The 21,188-nt window shown below is 36.1% G+C and overlaps 1 protein-coding gene and 1 pseudogene across 6 annotated transcripts in view; one reads left to right on the top strand and one right to left on the bottom strand.

The window, feature by feature from the left end:
- TBC1D5 (TBC1 domain family member 5) overlaps positions 1 to 21,188 on the bottom strand; it is a 583,027-nt gene that overhangs the window by 276,714 nt on the left and 285,125 nt on the right. The window contains exons 1-2 of one of the 6 annotated variants that reach the window (XM_047875578.1): positions 16,124 to 16,301; positions 14,087 to 14,200 (exon numbers count right to left, since the gene is read on the bottom strand). The exons of the other annotated variants lie outside the window; for them this stretch is intronic. Coding sequence (XP_047731534.1) covers positions 14,087 to 14,150 — 64 coding nt within the window. The 5' untranslated portion in view covers positions 14,151 to 14,200; positions 16,124 to 16,301. Of the gene's footprint in view, positions 1 to 14,086; positions 14,201 to 16,123; positions 16,302 to 21,188 lie in introns of those variants that run through there. 6 annotated transcript variants of the gene reach the window in all.
- Positions 19,934 to 20,075, top strand: LOC125175927 (uncharacterized; annotated as a pseudogene).

Raw genomic sequence — 21,188 nt, 5'->3', positions numbered from 1 at the left:
TTGATAGCTTTGTGGCATTTTTACTTGCCCTTACCCTAGCCCCTTCTTGGAACCATAGCAATCTTGAAGAGGAATGCAGTTTCCAGTGTGGGAAACTGGTATCTGGTTCTGGAGGGAGCAACGCAGGCCATAATTGCAAAATATTGTGTGATTCTGTTCTAACTTGTTTAGGAGCTACCTGAAGGTCCGACACAAAATATCTCTTTTTTGTCTAACTCAAAAAAAAGTGGTGGGCATTGCTCTTGAATATACTGCAAACTGAATTAAGAACAAGCAGATGCCTGGCACAAAAGATTATAAGTTAAAACATTAAAAAGACCACCTAAGGTTTGGAGCAAGAGCTGGTGAGAGTTTCCTCGGGAAATTAGGACATTCAAAAGCATCCATGTATTTAGGAAAATGTAGAAGCCCATGGGCATGTCCAGAACAAGAAGTATGATCTTATAGGAAATAAGAGGACCACAACCTTCCACCCTAAGCTGATCACTCAGAGAGTGCAAGCCTGGCTAAGTGATGAAAGACTGATGTAGCACAGAACCAATCTGCAAAGACAAGCAGAGATTTGGGTTTTTTGTTTGTTTCTTGTGGGTTTTGTTTGTGTGTGTGAGTGTGTGTGTGTGTGTGTGTGTGTGTGTGCGTGTTTTGTTTTGTTTTGTTCTGTTTTGTTTAGCTCCTGGCATTCAAAGAAGTTATGTCAAAACCCTAGCTGAACACAACCTAAGAAATAAAGATTTCAGTGACTACATATACCGCATAGATCAATGGAACAGAAAGAAAGCCCAGAAATAAATCCACAATTATATAGTCAATTAATCTCAACCATGGAGAAAAGAATATCTAATGGGAAAAAGACAGTCTCTTCAACTAATGGTGCTGGGAAAACTGGACAGGAGCATGCAAACAATGAAACTGGACCCCTTTCTTATACCACATACAAAAATAAATTCAAAATGGATTAAAGACTTAAATGTGAGGCAGAAAACTACTAAAATCCTAGAAGAGAACACAGGCAGTAAGTTCTGTGACACTGGCTACAACACATCCTTTTAGATGTTTCCTAAGGCAAGAAAAACAAATGCGCAAAGAAACTATTGGGACTACATCAAAATAAAAAGCTTTTGCAAGTCAAATGAAACAACCAACAAAACTAAAAGGCAACCTACTAAATAAGAGAAGATATGTATAAATGACATATCTGAGAAAGGGTTAGTATCCAAAATAGAAGTTATATTATAAATAACTTCTAAAATTCAATGCCCGAAAAACCAGGTAATCCAATTTAAAAATGGGCAGAAGATATGAACAAACACACTCCTCCAAAGAAGAGATAGAGACGGCCAACAGACACATGAAAAGATGCTCAATATCATCCATCATCAGAGAAAAGCAAATCAAAATCACAGTGAGATATGACCACATACTTGTCAGAATGAAAATCAAAAACACAGAAAACAACAAGTCTTTGCAAAGATATGGAGGAAAAGGAACCCTTGTGCACTGTTGGTGGGGATGTAAACTGGTATAGGCACTGTGGAAGTTACTCAAAAAATTAAAAACAGAACTAACTACCAGATGATCTAGTAATTCCACTACTGGGCATTTACCCAAAGAATACAAAGACACTAATTTGAAGGGATACATGGACCCCTATGTTTATTGCAGCATTATTTACAATAGCCAACTTATGGAAGCAACCTAAATGTCTGTCCATCAACAGATGAATGGATAAAGATGTGGTATGTGTCAGTGTGTGTGTGTGTGCGTGCATGTGTGTGTGTACACACATACACACAATAGGATACTATTCAGCCATAAAAAGGAATGAAATCTTGCCATTTGCAACAACATGGATGGAGCTATTAAGTATAATGCTGAATAAGTGAAATAAGCCAGAGAAAGACAAATATCACATGATTTCACTCATATGTGTAATTTATTTTTTCTTAATTTTTTTTGAATGTTTATTTTTGACAGAGAGAGAAAGAGACAGAGCATGAGCAGGGGAGGGGCAGAAAGAGAGGGAGACACAGAATCCCAAGCAGGCTCCAGGCCCTGCGCTGTCAGCACAGAGCCCGACGCGGGGCTCGAACTCATAGACCGCGAGATCATGACCTGAGCTGAAGTCGGATGCTCAACCCACTGAGCCACCCAGGTGCCCCTCATATGTGTAATTTAAAAAACAAAGTAAACGAACATGGGGTAGGGGAAGAGAGGGAACCCATGAAACAGACTCTTAAGTATAGAGAAGAAACTGATGCTTAGCAAAGGAGAGGTGGGGGGCATAGGTAAAATAGGTAAAAGGGATTAAGGAATACACTTATAAATGAATATAACACTGTTAACTACCCTGGAATTAACATTTTTAAAAAACATAAAATATGGGCACTTGGGTAGCTCAGTCAGTTAAGTGTCCAACTCTTGATTTTGGCTCACGTCATTATCTTGTGGTTCGGGAGATCAAGCCCCACCCACATCAGGTTCTCTGCACTGACAGGGTGGAGCCTCCTTGGGATTCTCTCTCTCCCCTCTTTCTACCCCTTCCCTGCTTGTGCTCGCTCGCTCTCTCTCTCTCTCTCTCTCTCTCTCTCTCAAAATAAATAAATAAATAAACATTTAAAAGAAAACAAAAATAAAAAAGGGAAGAAGGACAGAGCTGAACGGGACCAGATATTTTGTATGCTATGAAGTTTTGGTATCAACCTGAAGTAGACTGTTATAAGTTTAGGACATTAAATGTAATATCTGTAATAACCACAGAGGCCATATCTAAAAAAAATTACACAAAAGGAATGAGAAGGCATTCCAAATGGTCACCACAAAAAAATCAACTAAACACAAGAAAAAAGCAGTAATGAAGGGAAGGAAGGGTAAGAAGGTTACAAAACACAGAGAACACAATAGCAAAATAGCAGAATTAAGTACTGTTTTATCAGCAGTTACTTTAAATGTTAACTGTATTAAAGTTTCCAGTCAAACACAGAGATTAGCAGAATGGATTTAAAAAAATTACACAACTCTATATTGTCCACAAGATCCAAATCTTAAGACTCAAAGACACAATAGATTGAAAGTGAAAGGGTAGAAAAAGATATTCTATGTAAAAAGTAGTCCAAAAAAAGAGATACTGTGGCTATACTAATATCAGACAAAATAGACTTTTAGTCAAAAGCTGTTTCAAGAGATGAAAAAGGACATTATATATTAATAAAAGGGTCAATTAACCAGGAAGATATAATTATTATTAACATATGCACCAAACAATAAAACATGAAAATATATGAAGCAAACATTAACAGAATTGACTAGAGAAATACACCAGTTCTACAAAAATAGCTGAAAATTTTAATTTACCATTCTCAGTAATAGACAGAACATCTAGACAGAAGCTCAATACGGAAATAGAGAACTTGAATGAGAATGTAAACCAACTAGACCTGACAGACATATAAAACACTGTACCCGACAACAGGATACACAATCTTCTCAAGTACCCATGGAACATTCTCCAGAACAGACCATATGTTAGGTCACAAAACAAGTCTCAATATATAAAAAGACTGAAATCATACATATCTTTGACTATAACGAAATGAAGCTAGAAATCAACTGCAGAAGAAAAACTGAAAACTTTCAAGTATAAATGCAAATATGTGTGTCTATATATGGAGAAATGACAAAACAGATAAATATGTGCGTGGAGTCTATTTAAACATGGTGGTTTTAACTTTAAAGGAAAAAATATACTACTGATGATCTTTCATTAAATTTCAAAGTAACTTCTGGGAACAAAAAACACTGGATTGGTAAAACTAAATTGCCACATTCCATTTAATGAAATTTTAAAGTAAAGGCATCATTACATCACAACTAAAGTTAAGTCTCAAGGAAGACAAACCTGAATACATGCTCTACCATTTACTTGCTGTTATTTACCATTCAGTATCTTTGTTTCTTCATTTGGAAAATGGGGGAAGAAAACAGTTTCTACCACAAAGTGTGGTTGTAAGGATTAAATAAGTTCAAGTAAAGTGTTTAGTGTAGCAGGTAGCATAATGTAATTCCTCAATAAATGTTAGCTATGATTTTCCTAAACATATTAATTAATGTATTTAACATGCTGGATTCAGTGGTGGAATACAATTAAAAGGGTATTAGTTCTATATGTTATAGGGAATAAACTTATTTATAATGTAAATAATTGAAAACTGTAACTCTTCTAGTAATTAAAACGTATTATTTCTGATCAATTTTTTAATTAACAAGAAGTTTATTTAATGGGTTATACAACTCTGTCAAGTTCTGTGGTATTCTTTTAATATCCTTCCTGGGGCGCCTGGATGGCTCAGTTGGTTAAGCATCCGACTTCGGTTCAGGTCATGATCTTACGGCTCATGGGTTCAAGCCCCATATCGGGCTCTGTGCTGACAGCTCAGAGCCTGGAGCCTGCTTTGGATTCTGTGTCTCCCTCTCTTTCTGCCCCTTCCCTGCTTGTGCTCTGTCTCTATCACTCAAAAAATGAATAAACATTAAAAAAATTTAATATCCTTCCTGATGATAATCATACCAAATACTGAATATGATATAAAGAGAGTAGAAAAAATAGCAGAATTAAATAAAATTACATTCTTGAAATATAAAGCCACCTACTTCATTAACTTTATGTTTTTTGAGATTGATAAAATGTAGACAGATAAAGAACTAAAACTATAGTCAATCTAGTATTAAACTAAAACTATCTCATTTAGGATAGTTTACAATATTACCCATGCACCAGAATAAAACAAGTTTTAAGAAGAATTATTAATGATTCTGCAAATGAAATGAAAGGTATAATTTCAAAGATAATCACAAGTACAATTATCTAATTTAAGTTAACCTGTAGTACTACACAAATGCAAATGTTTCTACTTATTGTGATTGTCATTTCTGGGCATATTGTTATTTCTCCAGGCATTCCATAGATTTAAAGCTGCTTGATGTCTGGGGGGGGGGGGGGGAGGGGGGGGGGGGACAAATGCAGACCAGGAATCGATCAGGAAAACAGAATTCTAATGTAAAATTAACCTCTCTGGATCCTAAAGAGAGAGCAAGAGTGAGAGTGAGACTGTGCGTGCATGTGTGCTGTGTTTTTGAGAGAGAAGAGAGACAGACAGTGAGAGAGAGAAACTGAAAGATGAGATGGAGATAATCATGGATGGGTCTATGATTCCCTACTTTTAAATGTTTTTCTAGATTATTCTGATGATCCATGAGTCTTTTTTAGTCCAAAATAATAAGCTTCTACTGTGCTAAAAGTGAGTCTCTTGTTGAAGGCAACTTAATTTGTCCCAAACAGGTGATTATTCAGTATTTTGCATGTCATCATTTACTTTGCACTATTACAAGCCAAGCTTCAATCTCATTTTCCAGCAGGAGTAGTGGGCTGCACTAAGCTATGTCAACACTGTACATGACCCTAATATGACCAGTAGCATGTACTGATTCTTGGCGGAAGGGTGCAGACTTGGAGATGCCAAGCAGAACACTGCGATTGGCCCGTGTGGGCCTCCTGTGGACCATGTGGGCTTGAAAAGCACTTTCCTACAAGAGCTACACAATGCCAATGCTGTAATTTAGACAAGTACAAAGTACATTTAGACTAAGTAGATGCACAAGTTTGAGAAGAGCTTCTTCAGAGGTAAATGTCTTAACAAAGGACATTTGAAGATATTTCCTTAAACCTATAGAAAGAGTATTAAAGTCAACGGTGATTATTATGTAATTTGCCCGTTGCTGTACTTTTTTCTTAACAAAAATTCAAATAATGATTTGGTTTAAACCTTGACTACCTGAAATTTTTAGTTTTGCTGCCAATCTTAACAAATGTTTCAATGAACGCCTCCACCAACAAAACAAAACACAACAGAACAACACACAATAGCTTTTCAAAGAAAATCTAATTGGTTTAGGTAATCCTAATCCTGATGTTAAATTATCTGTTAAGTACCTAAGTAAATATAATAAAAACATTATTTGCTAAATAAAATGGAGTATATCTAACACTGAAGTCCTATTTCATTTTTATAAATCTTTCAAATAATAACTATAAAATATTTTTATTATTATTCTTCAATGTATAAATAAATAAATACCTTTTTCTGCAAAACAGATTTGTTTCGGCACCTGCCATTTTCACCCTTGATTACAATCAGTGCTAAATACTTTAAGATTGGTTTAACATCTGGTGGACAAGACCTCAATAAAATATAAAGATATCCAGGAGCGCTGGGGTGGCTCAGTCAGTGAGGCATCCAACATTGGCTCAGGTCATGATCTCACAGTTCATGAGTTTGAGCCCTGCGATGGGCTCTGTGCTGACAGCTGAGAGGCCGGAGCCTGTTTCAGATTCTATGTCTGCTTCTCTCTCTGCCCCTCCCCTCCTCTCAAAAATAAATAAACATGAAAAAAAGTTTTTTTTATTGTAAAGATATCCATTTCCCCAAAGTGATTAACTTAGCTAATTATTAAATATCACCCTTTTGTATGCAATATTAAACTGAACTATTTGAAGGATAAAAATTATCCATGAACCAAGGTGAATAATCCTATTTATGCCTAAATGATAGCTAACTGAACAAGTTGTTATACCAAAGATCTACTTAAAAGGTATAATGGGCATTTTAACTATAAATCCCAAAGCTGTGATGAAGAACCAAGGGTAAAAACTCAAACATATCTTTATTCTTACAAGTGATCTACTCAACTAAATCACATTAAAATATGGTAATCTAAAATCCTCAAGTACAATATCAAAAATGTTTTAGTATTTACAGTCTCCTTTATATAAAGTTTCAAATACATTTCAATTGATCTATAAAAATGTTTTATTTAAGTTATTTTTGTTATGACATTAAAGAATTATACTAGAATCTGAGTTTCAAAGAAAAATTGTAAATCCATAAACTGATTTCTATTTACCATTTTATGATAAAGTATAAATTACTTATTAGCAGAGATGATTTTTAAACCTGATAATAACTAGGTATACGTAAAAGAAAAAATGACTTCTTTAAATTTGCTACGAAATGTGCAACGTACAATATTCAACTATCCTTTTAGAGAATAAAAAATATTATTCAAATTAGTTATTTATTGAGCATTTTATCCAAATGAACATATTTAGTTATCTACACAAATTTGAAAATGGGCCCTAATTAATAAATGCATTTACTGGTTCAAACTTCTAACCATGCAGCTAGATCATGTAATAGCTCTTCTACTTTATTCTTTCAACAATTATGTGTTGAGTACCTCCTACATTTTAACACTAATAACACACCCTACTATAAGAGGGGAGGGGTCACTGACCAAGAAGTACATAAAAGGCACTCCACTAGAGACCAGCATGTGCCAGAATTCTGTGAAGGTCACATTTAGGATTTGGGTCAAGATGAATAGCAAGGCAGTGAAAGAACTGTTTTAAGGAAAAATAGAACATGGTAAGGTTTGCAGCCTTAAAAAGATCACTTCAACTTCAGACTGAAGGAATTTGAGAGTGGGTGTAGGGAGAAGGAAGTGGATGGAATAATACTGAATGAAAAGCCCTGCAAGGCAAAAAATGATGATAAAATAGTCATATTGATGATATCATTATCATACCACCTTAGGAATGGCAACTCTCCATTTTTAAACCTTGTTAATATTACTTACTGAGAACCTACTATGTGCCAGACAGTTTTTAGGACATGGAAGTATTATAGTAAGCAAAACAGAATGAAGTGTGGGGGTAGAGGGAAGCAAGAGAAAAGAAAATGAATTCTTAACAGATAAGTTCAGATAATTATAATAGCTATAAAGAAAATACAGCAGAATAATGCGATATTCAGTGGGGATGGATGCTCTCTGTAGGGAGAGGTGATACCTGATTTGAGATTCTAGTAACAAGAAAAAAATAGCCATTTAAATATCAATGGCAAAAGGCACAACCTGCAAGGGCCCTAGAGCAGAAGCTTGCTTTTAAAAAAAAGAAAAAAAGAAAAAAAGAAAAAAAGAAAAAGAAAAAAGAAAGCCAAGATGGCTCAAAGGCTAGGAATTTAAGATGAGGTCTGTGGGAGAAGGAACAACCATTGAACTTGGAATTTTGTAGGGAGGAAGTCTAGATTTGATAAGTACAATGAGAAGCTACCATAAGCTTTAAAATGATGAAAAAGATCTAATTCATGTTTGAGAAAGATGATTCTAGCTGCTGTGTAAATACTGGATTGAAAGTGGGAGACAAGATGGAAGCTAAGAGATCAGTTACAATCTGCCATCATAGGGATAACCTGACAAAATGGGCAGAAACAACTACATACTTAATTCTAAGTTTAAATTTTTTTTTCAACGTTTATTTATTTATTTAGGGACAGAGAGAGACAGAGCATGAACGAGGGAGGGGCAGAGAGAGAGGGAGACACAGAATCGGAAACAGGCTCCAGGCTCTGAGCCATCAGCCCAGAGCCCCACACGGGGCTCGAACTCACGGACCGCGAGATCGTGACCTGGCTGAAGTCGGACGCTTAACCGACGGAGCCACCCAGGCGCCTCTCTAAGTTTAAATGAAGACTTGAAATTTTAAAACCTCTGAAATGATCTGAAATCATTTCTATGGTGGAAAAGTAAATAATTGTGCTAATACTTTATTTCTGTACACAATGAAGAATTACCTTAATCTGGTTAAAATTTTTATTGATTGTTTTTTTCCAACGTTTATTTATTTTTGGGACAGAGAGAGACAGAGCATGAACGGGGGAGGGGCAGAGAGAGAGGGAGACACAGAATCGGAAACAGGCTCCAGGCTCTGAGCCGTCAGCCCAGAGCCCGAGGCGGGGCTCGAACTCACGGACCGCGAGATCGTGACCCGGCTGAAGTCGGACGCTTAACCGACTGCGCCACCCAGGCGCCCCTTTATTAATTTTTTCAAACTTCTTTCTATATACATCAGAAATTAATTTGGTCTCTAAAAGAGACTGACATCTGGTCACAAATAGAAGAAACAACAAAACAGCACGTAATAGATTACTAGTAGGAATTCCAATCCTATCCAACATGGAGGGTCACTGCAAGCCTCTCTCCCCCACTGATCACAACTAAAAACTCTGGGCAAAATACTAAAAACAACTTCTTAAGGACTCTGAAATGTAAACACTAGCAGGAATATTGGACAAGGACTCAAAGAGTGGTGTTGAGTGCTTTGGGGTTTTTTTCCTTCATGTCCCAGCTTTGAGCTCCCATCAGGCTGAACTAAGTAATAGGCACCAAGAGCAAAAATTCCAATCCCATTTTTCTGGGACTGAGAAAAGAATCCTCTTTTCTTTTCCCTTCTTTCACTTCCAACCTTGCAACAAGGCCAGGTCTAATTGAAGAACTACACTGCCCTGGGGGTAGGTGGTAGCAGTGAGGGGTGCACATAAGACCCAGAGGGATAAAGCTATCTTTTCAGATAGAACACTAAAAAAGGAAGACCCTACTGTGTGAACAGTGAGTGGGGAACGCCATCATGTTTTCTTTCTCTTTCTCTCACCATTTTGTGACAAAGTGGGCCCATTTGGTGGAACCATGTGATAGCATGAGAAGCAAAGCTCTGACAGAACAAGGCAGAGGGTGTGGGGTTATCCTAGAGAAGAATACAGCGGGTCAGGGGATTCTCTACTTCTGTGTATGAACTGACAAAAACCCTAGATTCACCCCGAAGCTATGTATGCTCAAAACACACCCAAAGAAGCACAGCAAAAACTCTGAAAATTAATCTATGACATAAACTACTACTGTAGTCCCAAACTAACCCCTGGGGGTGACATGCAAGGAGGACTCAAAAGCACAGAAAAGACTTTAAAAAATGAATTGACATAGGGGCGCCTGGGTGGCTCAGTTGGTTGAGCCTCCGACTTTGGCTCAGGTCATGATCTTGCTGTTCGTGAGTTCGAGCCTCTTCGGGCTCTGTGCTAACAGCTGGGAGCCTGGAGCCTGTTTCGGATTCTGTGTCTCCCTCCCTCTGCCCCTCCCCCACTCGGCCTCCCTCAAGTTCTTGCTGGCGCCTGCGCACACTCTCTCTGTCAAAAATAAACATTAAAAACAAATAATAAAATAAAATAATAAAATAAAATAAAATAAAATAAAATAAAATAAAATAAAATAAAATAAAAACTGACATTGAAACCACCATCACCACCACAGAAAGTAAGGCCAAACTTGTAGTATGAACCTAACTGTGTTGGCTGTGGGAGGAGGGGTGGGAGAGGAAAGAAAAAGGGAAGAAAGAAAGGAGAAAAGAAACAAACAAACACAAAAAGATTTCTCTGGGGAGACTTAACAAGATCTAGAGTTTTGAAATGAAATATTCAAAATGTTCACGACACAATCCAAAATTACTTGATATATCAAGAATGAGGAAATTCTGGCCAATTTTTGCCATATAATATAATTAACCCCGAGATAATTTAGATGCTGGAATCAACAAAGATTTAAAGAACCTACTATATAACTTTTTGCCAAGAAGCACACTCTTGAAAGACAGACATTCACAGTAAAAGAAAAAAGAAAAAGAAACTATTAAAAAGAATGAAATTAAAAATTTTAAACTATAAAGTACAGTATCTGAAATTTAAACAAAAATCAATAGATGGGCTCAAAATCAACATGGAGCTGACAGAAGAACAAGTCAATGAACTAGAAAGCTCCCTCTCTCTCCCTCCCTCCCCCTGCCAAAATAAATAAATAAACTTTAAAACATTATCAGTATCACATTATCTAAATCGTCAATATAATCTAATTATCTTTGCAGATATATTCAAATACAGTTGCAGCATAAAGAACAAATGTAAGAATTATCTAAATGAAGAATAAGATTACAACAGAATGTGGAAATTAATCTCACTCCTTCCCACATTCATCTTTTCTTTCATTTCTTAGATATATTTCATTTTTCCATTAAAAATACATATACCTTAAAAACTTGTACACATTGAGAGAAATTATTAAGATAAAGACCAGCAAAAAAGATTTTGAAAAAAAAAAGAAGGAAAGAAATAAAGGAAAAACCACCTATAATATAATTACATGGGGGGAAATATTTTCTCTTTTTTTCTGTAAAGTTGAAATCACACACTATACAAACAATTTTGTGTTTTATTATTTCATGTATTACAAGTGTAAGCACTTCTCCCATATTATTTTAAAAACTATTGGGGCGCCTGGGTGGCTCAGTTGGTTGAGCGTCTGACTTCGGCTCAGGTCATGATCTCACAGTCTATGGGTTGGAGCCCCGCTTCGGGCTCTGTGCTGACAGCTCATAGCCTGGAGCCTGCTTCAGATTCTGTGTCTCCCCCTCTCTGTCCCCCTCCCCTGCTCATGCTCTGTGTCTCTCTGTCTCTCAATAATAAATAAATGTTAAAAAAAATTAAAAAAACAAACTACAAGAAAATTTTAAATGGCTGCATAACATATAGTAATCAATGAATGTTTTATATTTATTTAACCATTCTCCTATCACTGGATATTTCTGTATTTAAAGTAGTTACCTAATTCTTAGTAACACTATGGTAAATATCTTCGTGCATAACTCTTTCCCTGGCTGCCTTAAGATACAAAACTAAATAGGTTGAGGGAAAAGTATTAACAAAGTTACTAAATTAATACAAATTGATAAAGATTACAAAACTCATACATGATTCTCTGGAAAACTTTCAAGTGCAGATTCATATAAGAAAGAAAATGAAAAGCTGCCTATAATTCTGTTGTTAATATTTTGACAGATTTCTTTAAATTTTTTATGAAATGCACTATATATTCTAAAATTTGCATACAATATACGTTTAATACTACTGTAAAACAACCTTCAATGGCTGCACAGAATTTTAAACAATAGTTGATTTTCACAGCATTACAGCATATTATAAACCACCAATAAGTAAATATATTCCTAATGCTGCTCACCCTAGACATCCATATAGAACTGTAACGTGATGAAAGTCAGTGCCTGAAAGATGAACAGCTACATTTTGTGAATTAGATATTCTGTATTTAAGTATTACAGAGTACTGACTGTTGCCCCAAATATGTTTCCCCCTTTTTGTTGGGCATATGGCAACCCAGCTACAGACTGTATTTCACAATGCGGAGACACGAGTGATTAAAAAAAAAAAAACAAAAAAAAAAAACCTGATGCCCTACATTAGCTTCCTTTCTTTCCCATAGACTAGAACAATGGTAACAATGGCTAAATCCCGCCCCAAAAGTAGCGATAAACAAAAAGACAGAAAATGGTGATGGTGTGGAGAAACTGTAGCCCTCATACATTGCTACTATGAATATAAAATACTGCAGCCACTTTGGAAAACAGTATGCTAGTTTCTTCAAAAGTTAATAAATTTACTATATGACCCAACAATTCTCCGAGAATCTATCCAACAAAAATGAATAGAAAACATATGTATGTATACATTAAGATCTGTGTTCAAATGCGTATAGCAAAATTGTTATGACAATCCCAAACCTGAAGCCACATAAATATGCATTAACCACTGAATAAACAGAAAATGAATATCCATACAGTGGAATACTATTCACCTGGGGGGGAAAAAAAAGGAATGCAGTACTAATACATGCCTACAACATGGCTGAACCTCAAAAACATTAGCAAACAGAAATAGGCCAGACATAATACACAATGTCTCTTTTTGTCCTTATAATAATCCTTGTTCTGAAGTCTACTTCGTTTGATATTAACAGTTACTCCAGCCCACTTGTTAAGTGTTTTCATGATGTATCTTTCTCCACCCTTTTACTTTTGACCTAAGTTATCTGTGTTAGTTTTCTGTTGTTGCCATAGCAAACAATCGCAAGCTTAGAAGCTTGAAACAACACAAATACATTATCTTAACAGTTCTGTAGCTCAGAATTCTAATACAGCTCTCATTGGGCTAAAATTAAGGTGTGGGCAAGGCTCTATACCTTATTAGAAGCTCTAGGGAAAATCTGTTTTCTTACTCAGTTGTTCAAATAAGTCAATTCCCCAGGAACTGAGGTCCCCAATCCCTTAAAACCTGTAAGTAGAGAGCTGTTCCCACCTTCTAGAGGCCACCCAAATTTCCTGCCTCCCTCCATCTTCAAAGCTGCAGCAATGGACCTAATCCCTTTCACACTTTCTCTCCCACGCCTTCTATTGTTGCTTTTCTCTAACTGCAGTTGTAAGGGTTCTAAGCCATTAGGGACTCAGGATTAGACTGGGCCTAACCAGAAAATCCCTAATACCTTTCTGATCTAAACATGTGTAACCTTTAAAAACATCCATGTTAGATAACATATTCACAGGTTTTGGAGATTAGAGTATAGAAATATTGGGGGTGGGGTGGGGATTTTATTCAGCCTACCACATCTTTTTATTTAAAGTATCTTGTAGACAGCATATAATTGCTTCTTTCTTTCAAAAATATTTCTGACAATCTTTGCCTTTTAACTGGTGTGTTTAGACTACTCATATTAATGTGCATTGCTATAGATGAATTCAAATATCTGTTGTCTATCTGTTCCATCTATTGTCTTTTTCCCTCATTTTATGCCTTCTTTGGAGTTGAGGATATTTTATGGTTCTATTTGAACTCCCCTACTGAATTATCATTTATGCCTCTGTATTACATTTTTATTTAATGGATGCTCTAGAGTAAGGACTGAAAAACCACAGCCTATGGGCCAGTAAACTGTTTCCGTGAATTTTTACTAAAACTTGACCATTTGTTTATATACTATGATGGAAGAGCTGAGTAGTTGCAACTGAGATCATAACACAAGTGGTTAAATATAAATTATATTATCCTTTAAGAAAATGTTTCCTGACCCCTGCTCTAGGCTTACCATATAATATTTAATTAATCAGAATCTACAAGCAGCATTACATAGTCAGGTGTAGTGTCAGAACCTTACAACAGTATATTCCCAATTCTTCTAATTTTTTGTACTACTGTTACCATGTGTTTTACTTTTACATATGCTATAAATACTATATATTGCTACTATTTTTGCTTTATACAGTCACATTTTTGAGCAATTAAAATAAGGAAAAAATTTTTACCTCCATTTACTCTACTTCCAATGCTCTTTCCTTTGTACAGATCCAAGTGCCTTTGCCCTGTCATGTACCTTCTGCCTGACAATGCCCCTTTAACATTCCTTACAGCATTGTCTGCTAATAAAAAAATCCCCATGGTTTTGCTTATCTAAAAAAAACTTTACCACTTCATTTTTTTGAAAGATATTTCTATTAGGTATAGAATTCTGGTTTCACAAGTTTTTCCCCACCTTCAGCAACATTAAAGTTGTCACTCTATGATCCTCCGGCTTCCATGTTTTCTGAAGAAAAATCTGCTCTAATTCTTACCTGGTTCTTACTCTGCATTTTTGTATTAGCTTTCTATTATTGCTATATCAATAAATTTTTTTCTGGTTACCTTTAAGAATTTTTGTTTGTTTTTATGTCTGAATATGACTACATTTTAAAATTATTTTTATTTTCTGTATTATTCCACTTTATGTTGTCTGAGCCTCTTGGATCTGTAGTTTAGTGTCTATCATTAATTTGGAAAAATTATTGGCCATTATTTCTTCAAATATTTCTTCTCTACCTCCCTTCTTATGGGATTCCAATGACATGTACCGTTTGATATCGTCTCATGGTTCTTGGGTGTTTATTTAATTCTTACTTCTCATTGTATTTCAATTTGGGTAATTTCTGTTGATGTATCTTCCCATTTGCTGGTTCTTTTTTTGTCTGTGTCAATTCTACTTATGATCCTGTCACAGGCATTCTCCATCTCTGTTACTGTGTTTTAAATTTCTTTTTTAAATTTAATTCTTTTTAATGTTTTGGGGTTTTTTGTTTTTGTTTTTGTTTTTGTTTTTGTTTTTGTTTTTTTTTTTTGAGAGAGGCAGACAGACAGAGTGTGACCAGGGAGTGACAGAGAGATAGAGAGGGAGACACAGAATCTGAAGCAGGATCCAGGTTCCGAGCTGTTGGCAAAGAACCGGACACGGGGCTAGAACTCACGAACTGTGAGATCATGACCTGAGCAAAAGTTGGACACTTAACCGATTGAACCACCCAGACCACCCTGTGTTTTAAATTTCTATGATTTCCAAGGGCACCTGGGTGGCTCAGTCAGTTAAGCATCTAACTCGATCTCGGCTCAGGACATGATCTAATGGTTCATAAGTTCAAGCCCCACGTTAGGCTACGCACTGTCAGTGCCCAGTCTGCTTAGGATTCTTTCTCTTCAACTTTCTCTGTCCCTCCCCCACATGCATCCCCCCGCCCCTCTCTCTCTCTGTCTCAAAGTAAATAAATAGACTTTACAGTTAAGCCTCTGACTTCAGCTCCAGTCATCATCTCACAATTCATGAGTTCGAGCCCCACGTCAGGCTCTGTGTTAACAGCTCAGAGCCTGAAGCCTGCTTTAGATTCTGTGTGTGTGTCTCTCTCTCAAAATAAATAAACATTAAAAAAATTTTTTTTAATTTAAAAAAATACCTTAGAAACATTTCTAGGATTTCCACTCAATTTTTGATATATTTTTCAACACTATCTCTGCTGAAATTAACCACCTGATCTTTCATGCTGTCCAGGTTTTCCACAAGAGCTTTTAACATGTAATTCCTAGTTACTCAAAAATACCTTGTGACACAGTTTTAACATGTGTCACTGTTATGTCTAGTTTTGATGACTGCTTTGTCTCTTCGAAGTATATATATATTTTTTCTTGCTTTTTCATATGCTTTGTAAATTTTATTAAAGATCTTATGTATTACTGTCATCATGTGTATGATAGTAAAGACTAAGGCAATTTTAGGCTTCGAAATGAGTATACATTTCCATTAGGCCTTTTAGCACAGGGGTTTGAATTATTGTTAACTAGGAGTTAAGCTAGGTTTGAAGTCTGTCATTGCTATGGCCACACCTAATGCACCACAGACCACAAGTTTCTACAGTGATACCTTGTGTTGGGGATGGGGAATTCAGTTTGCCGTAAGAATATTTTTTCATTCTTCTAACTGCTCCACACTTAGTTCTAAGGCTTTGTGCTCAGAAAAGATCTGTCTCTTGTAAGTTACTTACTATTTGACACTTGCTATCCTGGCAGCAGGGAGTAAAAAAATAGGGGAGAGTGTTCTTTGATCTTCTGATCAAGACTTAGTCTTAGTTAACCACTGTGTCCCTGATCTCATGTATATGCCTTTTTAGTCCTTCCTCTCCCTTGGTATAGTTCTGGTTCCTATAGATATTCCTGACCCTCCCCCAGGGCTTGAGAGTTTTTCCTCTTGTTCCGATCCCACAGTTACAAAGAGATTCCACCAGTGTCCTAAGGCAACAATTGTTGCACCTCCCCCAACAGAATATGGCTTTGTTCTATAACAGAAAAGGGGAAGAGGAGTCCAGGTGGAGTTTATTGTTCCTCCTGCAGTGGCTGCTGTTGTCATCCTCCAGTCCTTCACCAAGGGGAGATTTTCTTTTATTGGCTGATGGGGTTCATGAAGAAAAATCTACATAGGAGTTTGGGGTCCTCCTATTTTTGTGCCCACCAGGAGTTTCACCTTTCCTCACCAGTACACACTTGGCCTCCACCAATACAACAATCATTTTAGCTGAATTCTTTCTGTGAGTGTCTGATTGTGTCTTGCCCAGGTAAATCAGTACTTGTACTTTGCTTCTCTCTGCAAAAAAAGAGTATCTCTCCTTAGATTCTGAGCCTAGATTCACTGCCCTGCCATTTCAGCACTCAATGGGTTAAAGAAAAGCTGTGAACTTGTTGTTTGTCCACCTTTTTATTTTAAAACTGGGACTGAGTTTTTTTCCAACTCTCCGCATCTCTGATCAGAAACCAGAAGCCATCCTATTTTCATTTAACTTCATGTATTATAGTTTTCAAAGTTTACCATATAACTTTCCATGTAAGTTCACTCATCCATCAAATGTTCAGCTAATGCTTACTATGTGGCAGGCATTGGGACAGAAACTAATGCTTTCCTTCTGCCAAAGTTGGCAGCTAACTAATGTCTGCCATACCAAACTCCCTACCAAGACGAGATGACCCAATGTCTACCTTAAGGGTGAGTACATTTAGGTCAGAGAAAAATATTTCATGATTACATTTATTTGTAGCTAGGTTTAGATATATTGTGGTCTGATTCAAATGACTTAAAACACTTTGTGCGGCACTGTAGAGAATATAGATAGGAGTAAGATAAAGATTTATCACTATACTACTTGCTTATAGAGAATAGTTCAAATATTAAAAAAAAATACCATACAGCACACTTTATCATTAACCTGCAGTTACATGTATTTAAGGAGAATGTTAAGGCATGGATAAATGAATAAGAATCGCTATTCACAGGTAACAGAGGAACTGAAGGCACGATCGATGCCTCAGAAAAAAATGGAGTTTTCCTTGCAATATTGATCCCATAAATTCATAGCAAAAGCAGACAAGGACAGGATAAAAAAAAATCTAGCAGGATATACCAGATTATATGACATTATATAGCAGGAATATATCACCTGGGGTTAAAGTTAACTAGCCTTCATGGAATGTTATCTATTTCACATTTGTACCTCTAGCACTCTGGTGGTAAGTACTCAGTTTTAAATCCTAAAGGCTGACTTCTTCAGTACATCAGATTTTAGTAGTCAGGTACTTCTAGCCAATTCTGTTCATATAAGAAATTAAAGTATATATGCCAATAAATGAATGCATTATATGGAGCCAAAAAAATAAGATCTATGATAAAAATCAGATATTTGTGGAAGTCTAACCAGTACAGTCTCTACATGTAAGAAAAACTACCTAGAGAGTTAACGTTTCGGAATGTAAATTGATAAAAAAAAAATACAATAGTAAAAGGGGGTTAGAAGACTCTAGTTTTAATGGCTTCTTGCAACTTGACGCATTGATTCCTCTACATCTTTGGAGATACTCGTTGAGAACACTGTGGTTTTCCAAAACAATTGCTCCTTCTATAGCTAATGCTCACATGGTTATTACCGATATTTCCTTCTTTCCATTTCCAGCAGACCCTACTTCTCACAGATTAAGTTTCTCTAGGTATTTTAGTATCATTAGTTACATAACAGCCAAGTTCTTAATCTGGTCTCTCATTCTGCCCCTCTAATATGACCACTCCTAAGCATATCTATTTTATATCTTTTTGTTTTATCTATTTTGTAATTTGATTCTCAAAAAATAACATTTCCTAAATTTTTCAGTTCTTAGTATGAATGGCCAACTATTTTTCATTTCAATATATATTCTGAAAGGACAAATGATAATGGATCACTTAAATACCACTTGAATATCAAGCTCATAGAGCTATAAAAGTTTAAAAAATACTACATATAATAATAAAAATTAGCTTCCATATAACAGTGGGTCAGAAAGATTATTATACTACCACATGCATGATTCAATCTTTTGATTAAAAAAGCACTATACTTAAGAGTTATAAAAAGCTCAGAAAACTGGAAACAGAAATGCAGTCTAGGATAGATTTTCAGACTAATATAGAAGTCTTGGCATGAATAATAAGAGAACTGTGGTTGATCCACAGAACAGTTGGATTATGAACCAGAATATGCAAATCAGGTAACTATTTATGATAATTATTAAAATGTTAACTTGCAAATAAAGCACAAAAAGTAAAATTCTACAGTAGGTTTATTCAAGTACAGTAGAGGACAACGCAGTATAACTAGAAGTATTTGTAGTTTATGGTGTGAATTAAGTATGTTAATACCAAAGCAATAATGCAAACACAGTTTAACTTCATATTTGGTTAGGATAATTGTTCATTTTTTCTTTACACACACACACACACACACACACACACACACACACACACACACACACGATCTACCTCTGTTTTGATGAAAGTCTCCTTTCTTTACATTTCCAACAGGTTTTGTTAATATGTTCTTATGCATGTACTACAGACTTCTCTCAAATCCCAGACTTAGAAGCTTTCACTCTTTTACCTCTATATCTAATAGTTATGGAGTTGTGATGATTCTTTGCACACAATGTTTCAAAGTTGTTTACATTGTTCACAGGAGCACCTGGGTGGCTTGGTTGGTTAAGCTTTGGACTTTGACTCTAGTCATGATCTCACAGTTGGTGAGTTCAAGCCCCACATCAGGCACTCCGAGTCAGCAGAGAGCTCCCTTCAGATCTTCTATCCCCCCTCTCCCTCCACCCCTCCCCTGCTCCCATGCACACACACTCCCTTTCTCTCAAAAATAAACAAACATTAAAAAATAAATAAATAAATAAAGTTGTTTACATTGTTCTTTATTTGCAAAGCCACCACACTCCTTTCCCTGGTTTCATAACCTAATCCATAGACTGCTACTTCTCAGAAGATTCAATATCTGCTTTCATTTTCTCTCTCAATAGTTCTAAAACAAACTATGAGAATAACCATCACATAAATGTTTATCAAGGTAAGACATGAGTCAAGGGCTCACCGTTGTAAATGTATGTGTGTATGTATGTGTTTTGTTTCACCTGATTACTAATTCAAATCTAAATTCCCAAAGAATCAAAGGTCCTTATGAAGAGGTCTCCTGTCTTCCACAATCTCCTTTCTATAATCTCAATGTTCCATATTAGCGACGTTGGTTCTAATCATATCCATCACCTCAATTTATACAGTCCTCGAAATCTGTCCTCTCTATCTATACTTTGAATTTCTGCTTTATTGATTATGCTCTTTACTGCTTCTAACAGATGTTTCACTTCAGCTATTGAATTTAAATTTCTTATAATTCTTATTCATACCCTTCTTCATCTTTTCCTATATTCTCAGCCAGGATTCTTTTCACCTGTCTTTTAACTACCATCTTACATACTTTGTTTCAAAAGAATATGCACACATCGCTTCTCGGCCTTTTGGCTAAGATCAAGTGTAAAAGAATATGCACATTTATTGAAAATTTGAAGCATATTTCAATAAAATTTACTTGTTCTCCCTAGATATGAATCATTTCCACAAATGTGTATTTTCTCTGTCCCCTAAGAACAGCGCTCCCCTTGTTTTGTACTACTGAATATTTTGATCTTTTTTTGACTGTTTACTCATTCTTGAAGTAGTCAGTTCTGCTCTTCCCTAATAAATGGGAGAAGAGGATGGAGGTGGTCAATTAATTTCCCTCACTACCCACATATTTCATTTACATCTTTCAGATCCTAAGAACCTTGGCCAAATTTCTAATATTAGTTGTCACTTGCTTACTATGGCTCTAAAGAAAACGCTCACCTGGCCTCCACTACTTCTCGTCCCTTTGTGACAGCCTCATCGTCTCGTTCATACCTGACTGAAACAGCTCCCAACTAACTGGTGCCTAGTCTTCTAATTTGCTTGGCTCCATCTCAGTTTTGTAATCCATTCTACAACGTGCCAATTATTATTCCCTCATCTCTTGCCATCAACAACAAGAAATCTATGCTCCCCTCAGTCCTAGATAAGCCCCTTCTCAACAGGCTGTGCATTCCTGTCTGCTACCTTCGGCTTCACCACTCCTTATATTTTACATGCTCTCCCCCAGTAAAACCCTAGCCATGTACAGGGTACATTTTAAATGAGATCCTTTTCTCACTAGATTATAAATTGCTTGGACCTTCACTTTACTTCCCTTCTCTCCTTCACTTTAGTATTTCCAGCACCAAACAAACAGAATGAACTCACCTTAATAAAAAGGAATAGACGGAACACTACCACATAGTGCAAGAAACCTACTTTAAAACCTTAAGCTATTTAGGGTAAATAATTTGGTTTCCTTCAAGATACTAATAGATATCATCAAAAATTATATTAAGAAAAAAAGAAACTTTCAAGCAAGCAAAACCAATAATTCTTCCAACAAGTCTAGATCCAGGGTCCAGAAATTACAGCTGTTTTGTTATGGCCTATGAGGTGAGAAAGGTTTTATGCAATGCAAACTGGTGTAGCCATTCTGGAAAACAGTACCGAGTATGGTAGTTCCTCAAAAAGTTAAAAATAGAACTACCCATGATCTAGCAATTTTGCACTACTAGGTATTTACCCAAAGAAAACAAAAATACTAATTCAAAGGGATACATGCACCCCAATGTTTATAGCAGCAGCATCTACGATAGCCAAACTACGGA

This window comes from Prionailurus viverrinus, chromosome C2 (genome assembly GCF_022837055.1).
Source record: "Prionailurus viverrinus isolate Anna chromosome C2, UM_Priviv_1.0, whole genome shotgun sequence".
NCBI lineage: Eukaryota > Metazoa > Chordata > Mammalia > Carnivora > Felidae > Prionailurus > Prionailurus viverrinus.
The sequence above is the reverse complement of the archived record's forward strand: the minus strand, read 5'-3'. Positions and strand labels throughout refer to the sequence as shown.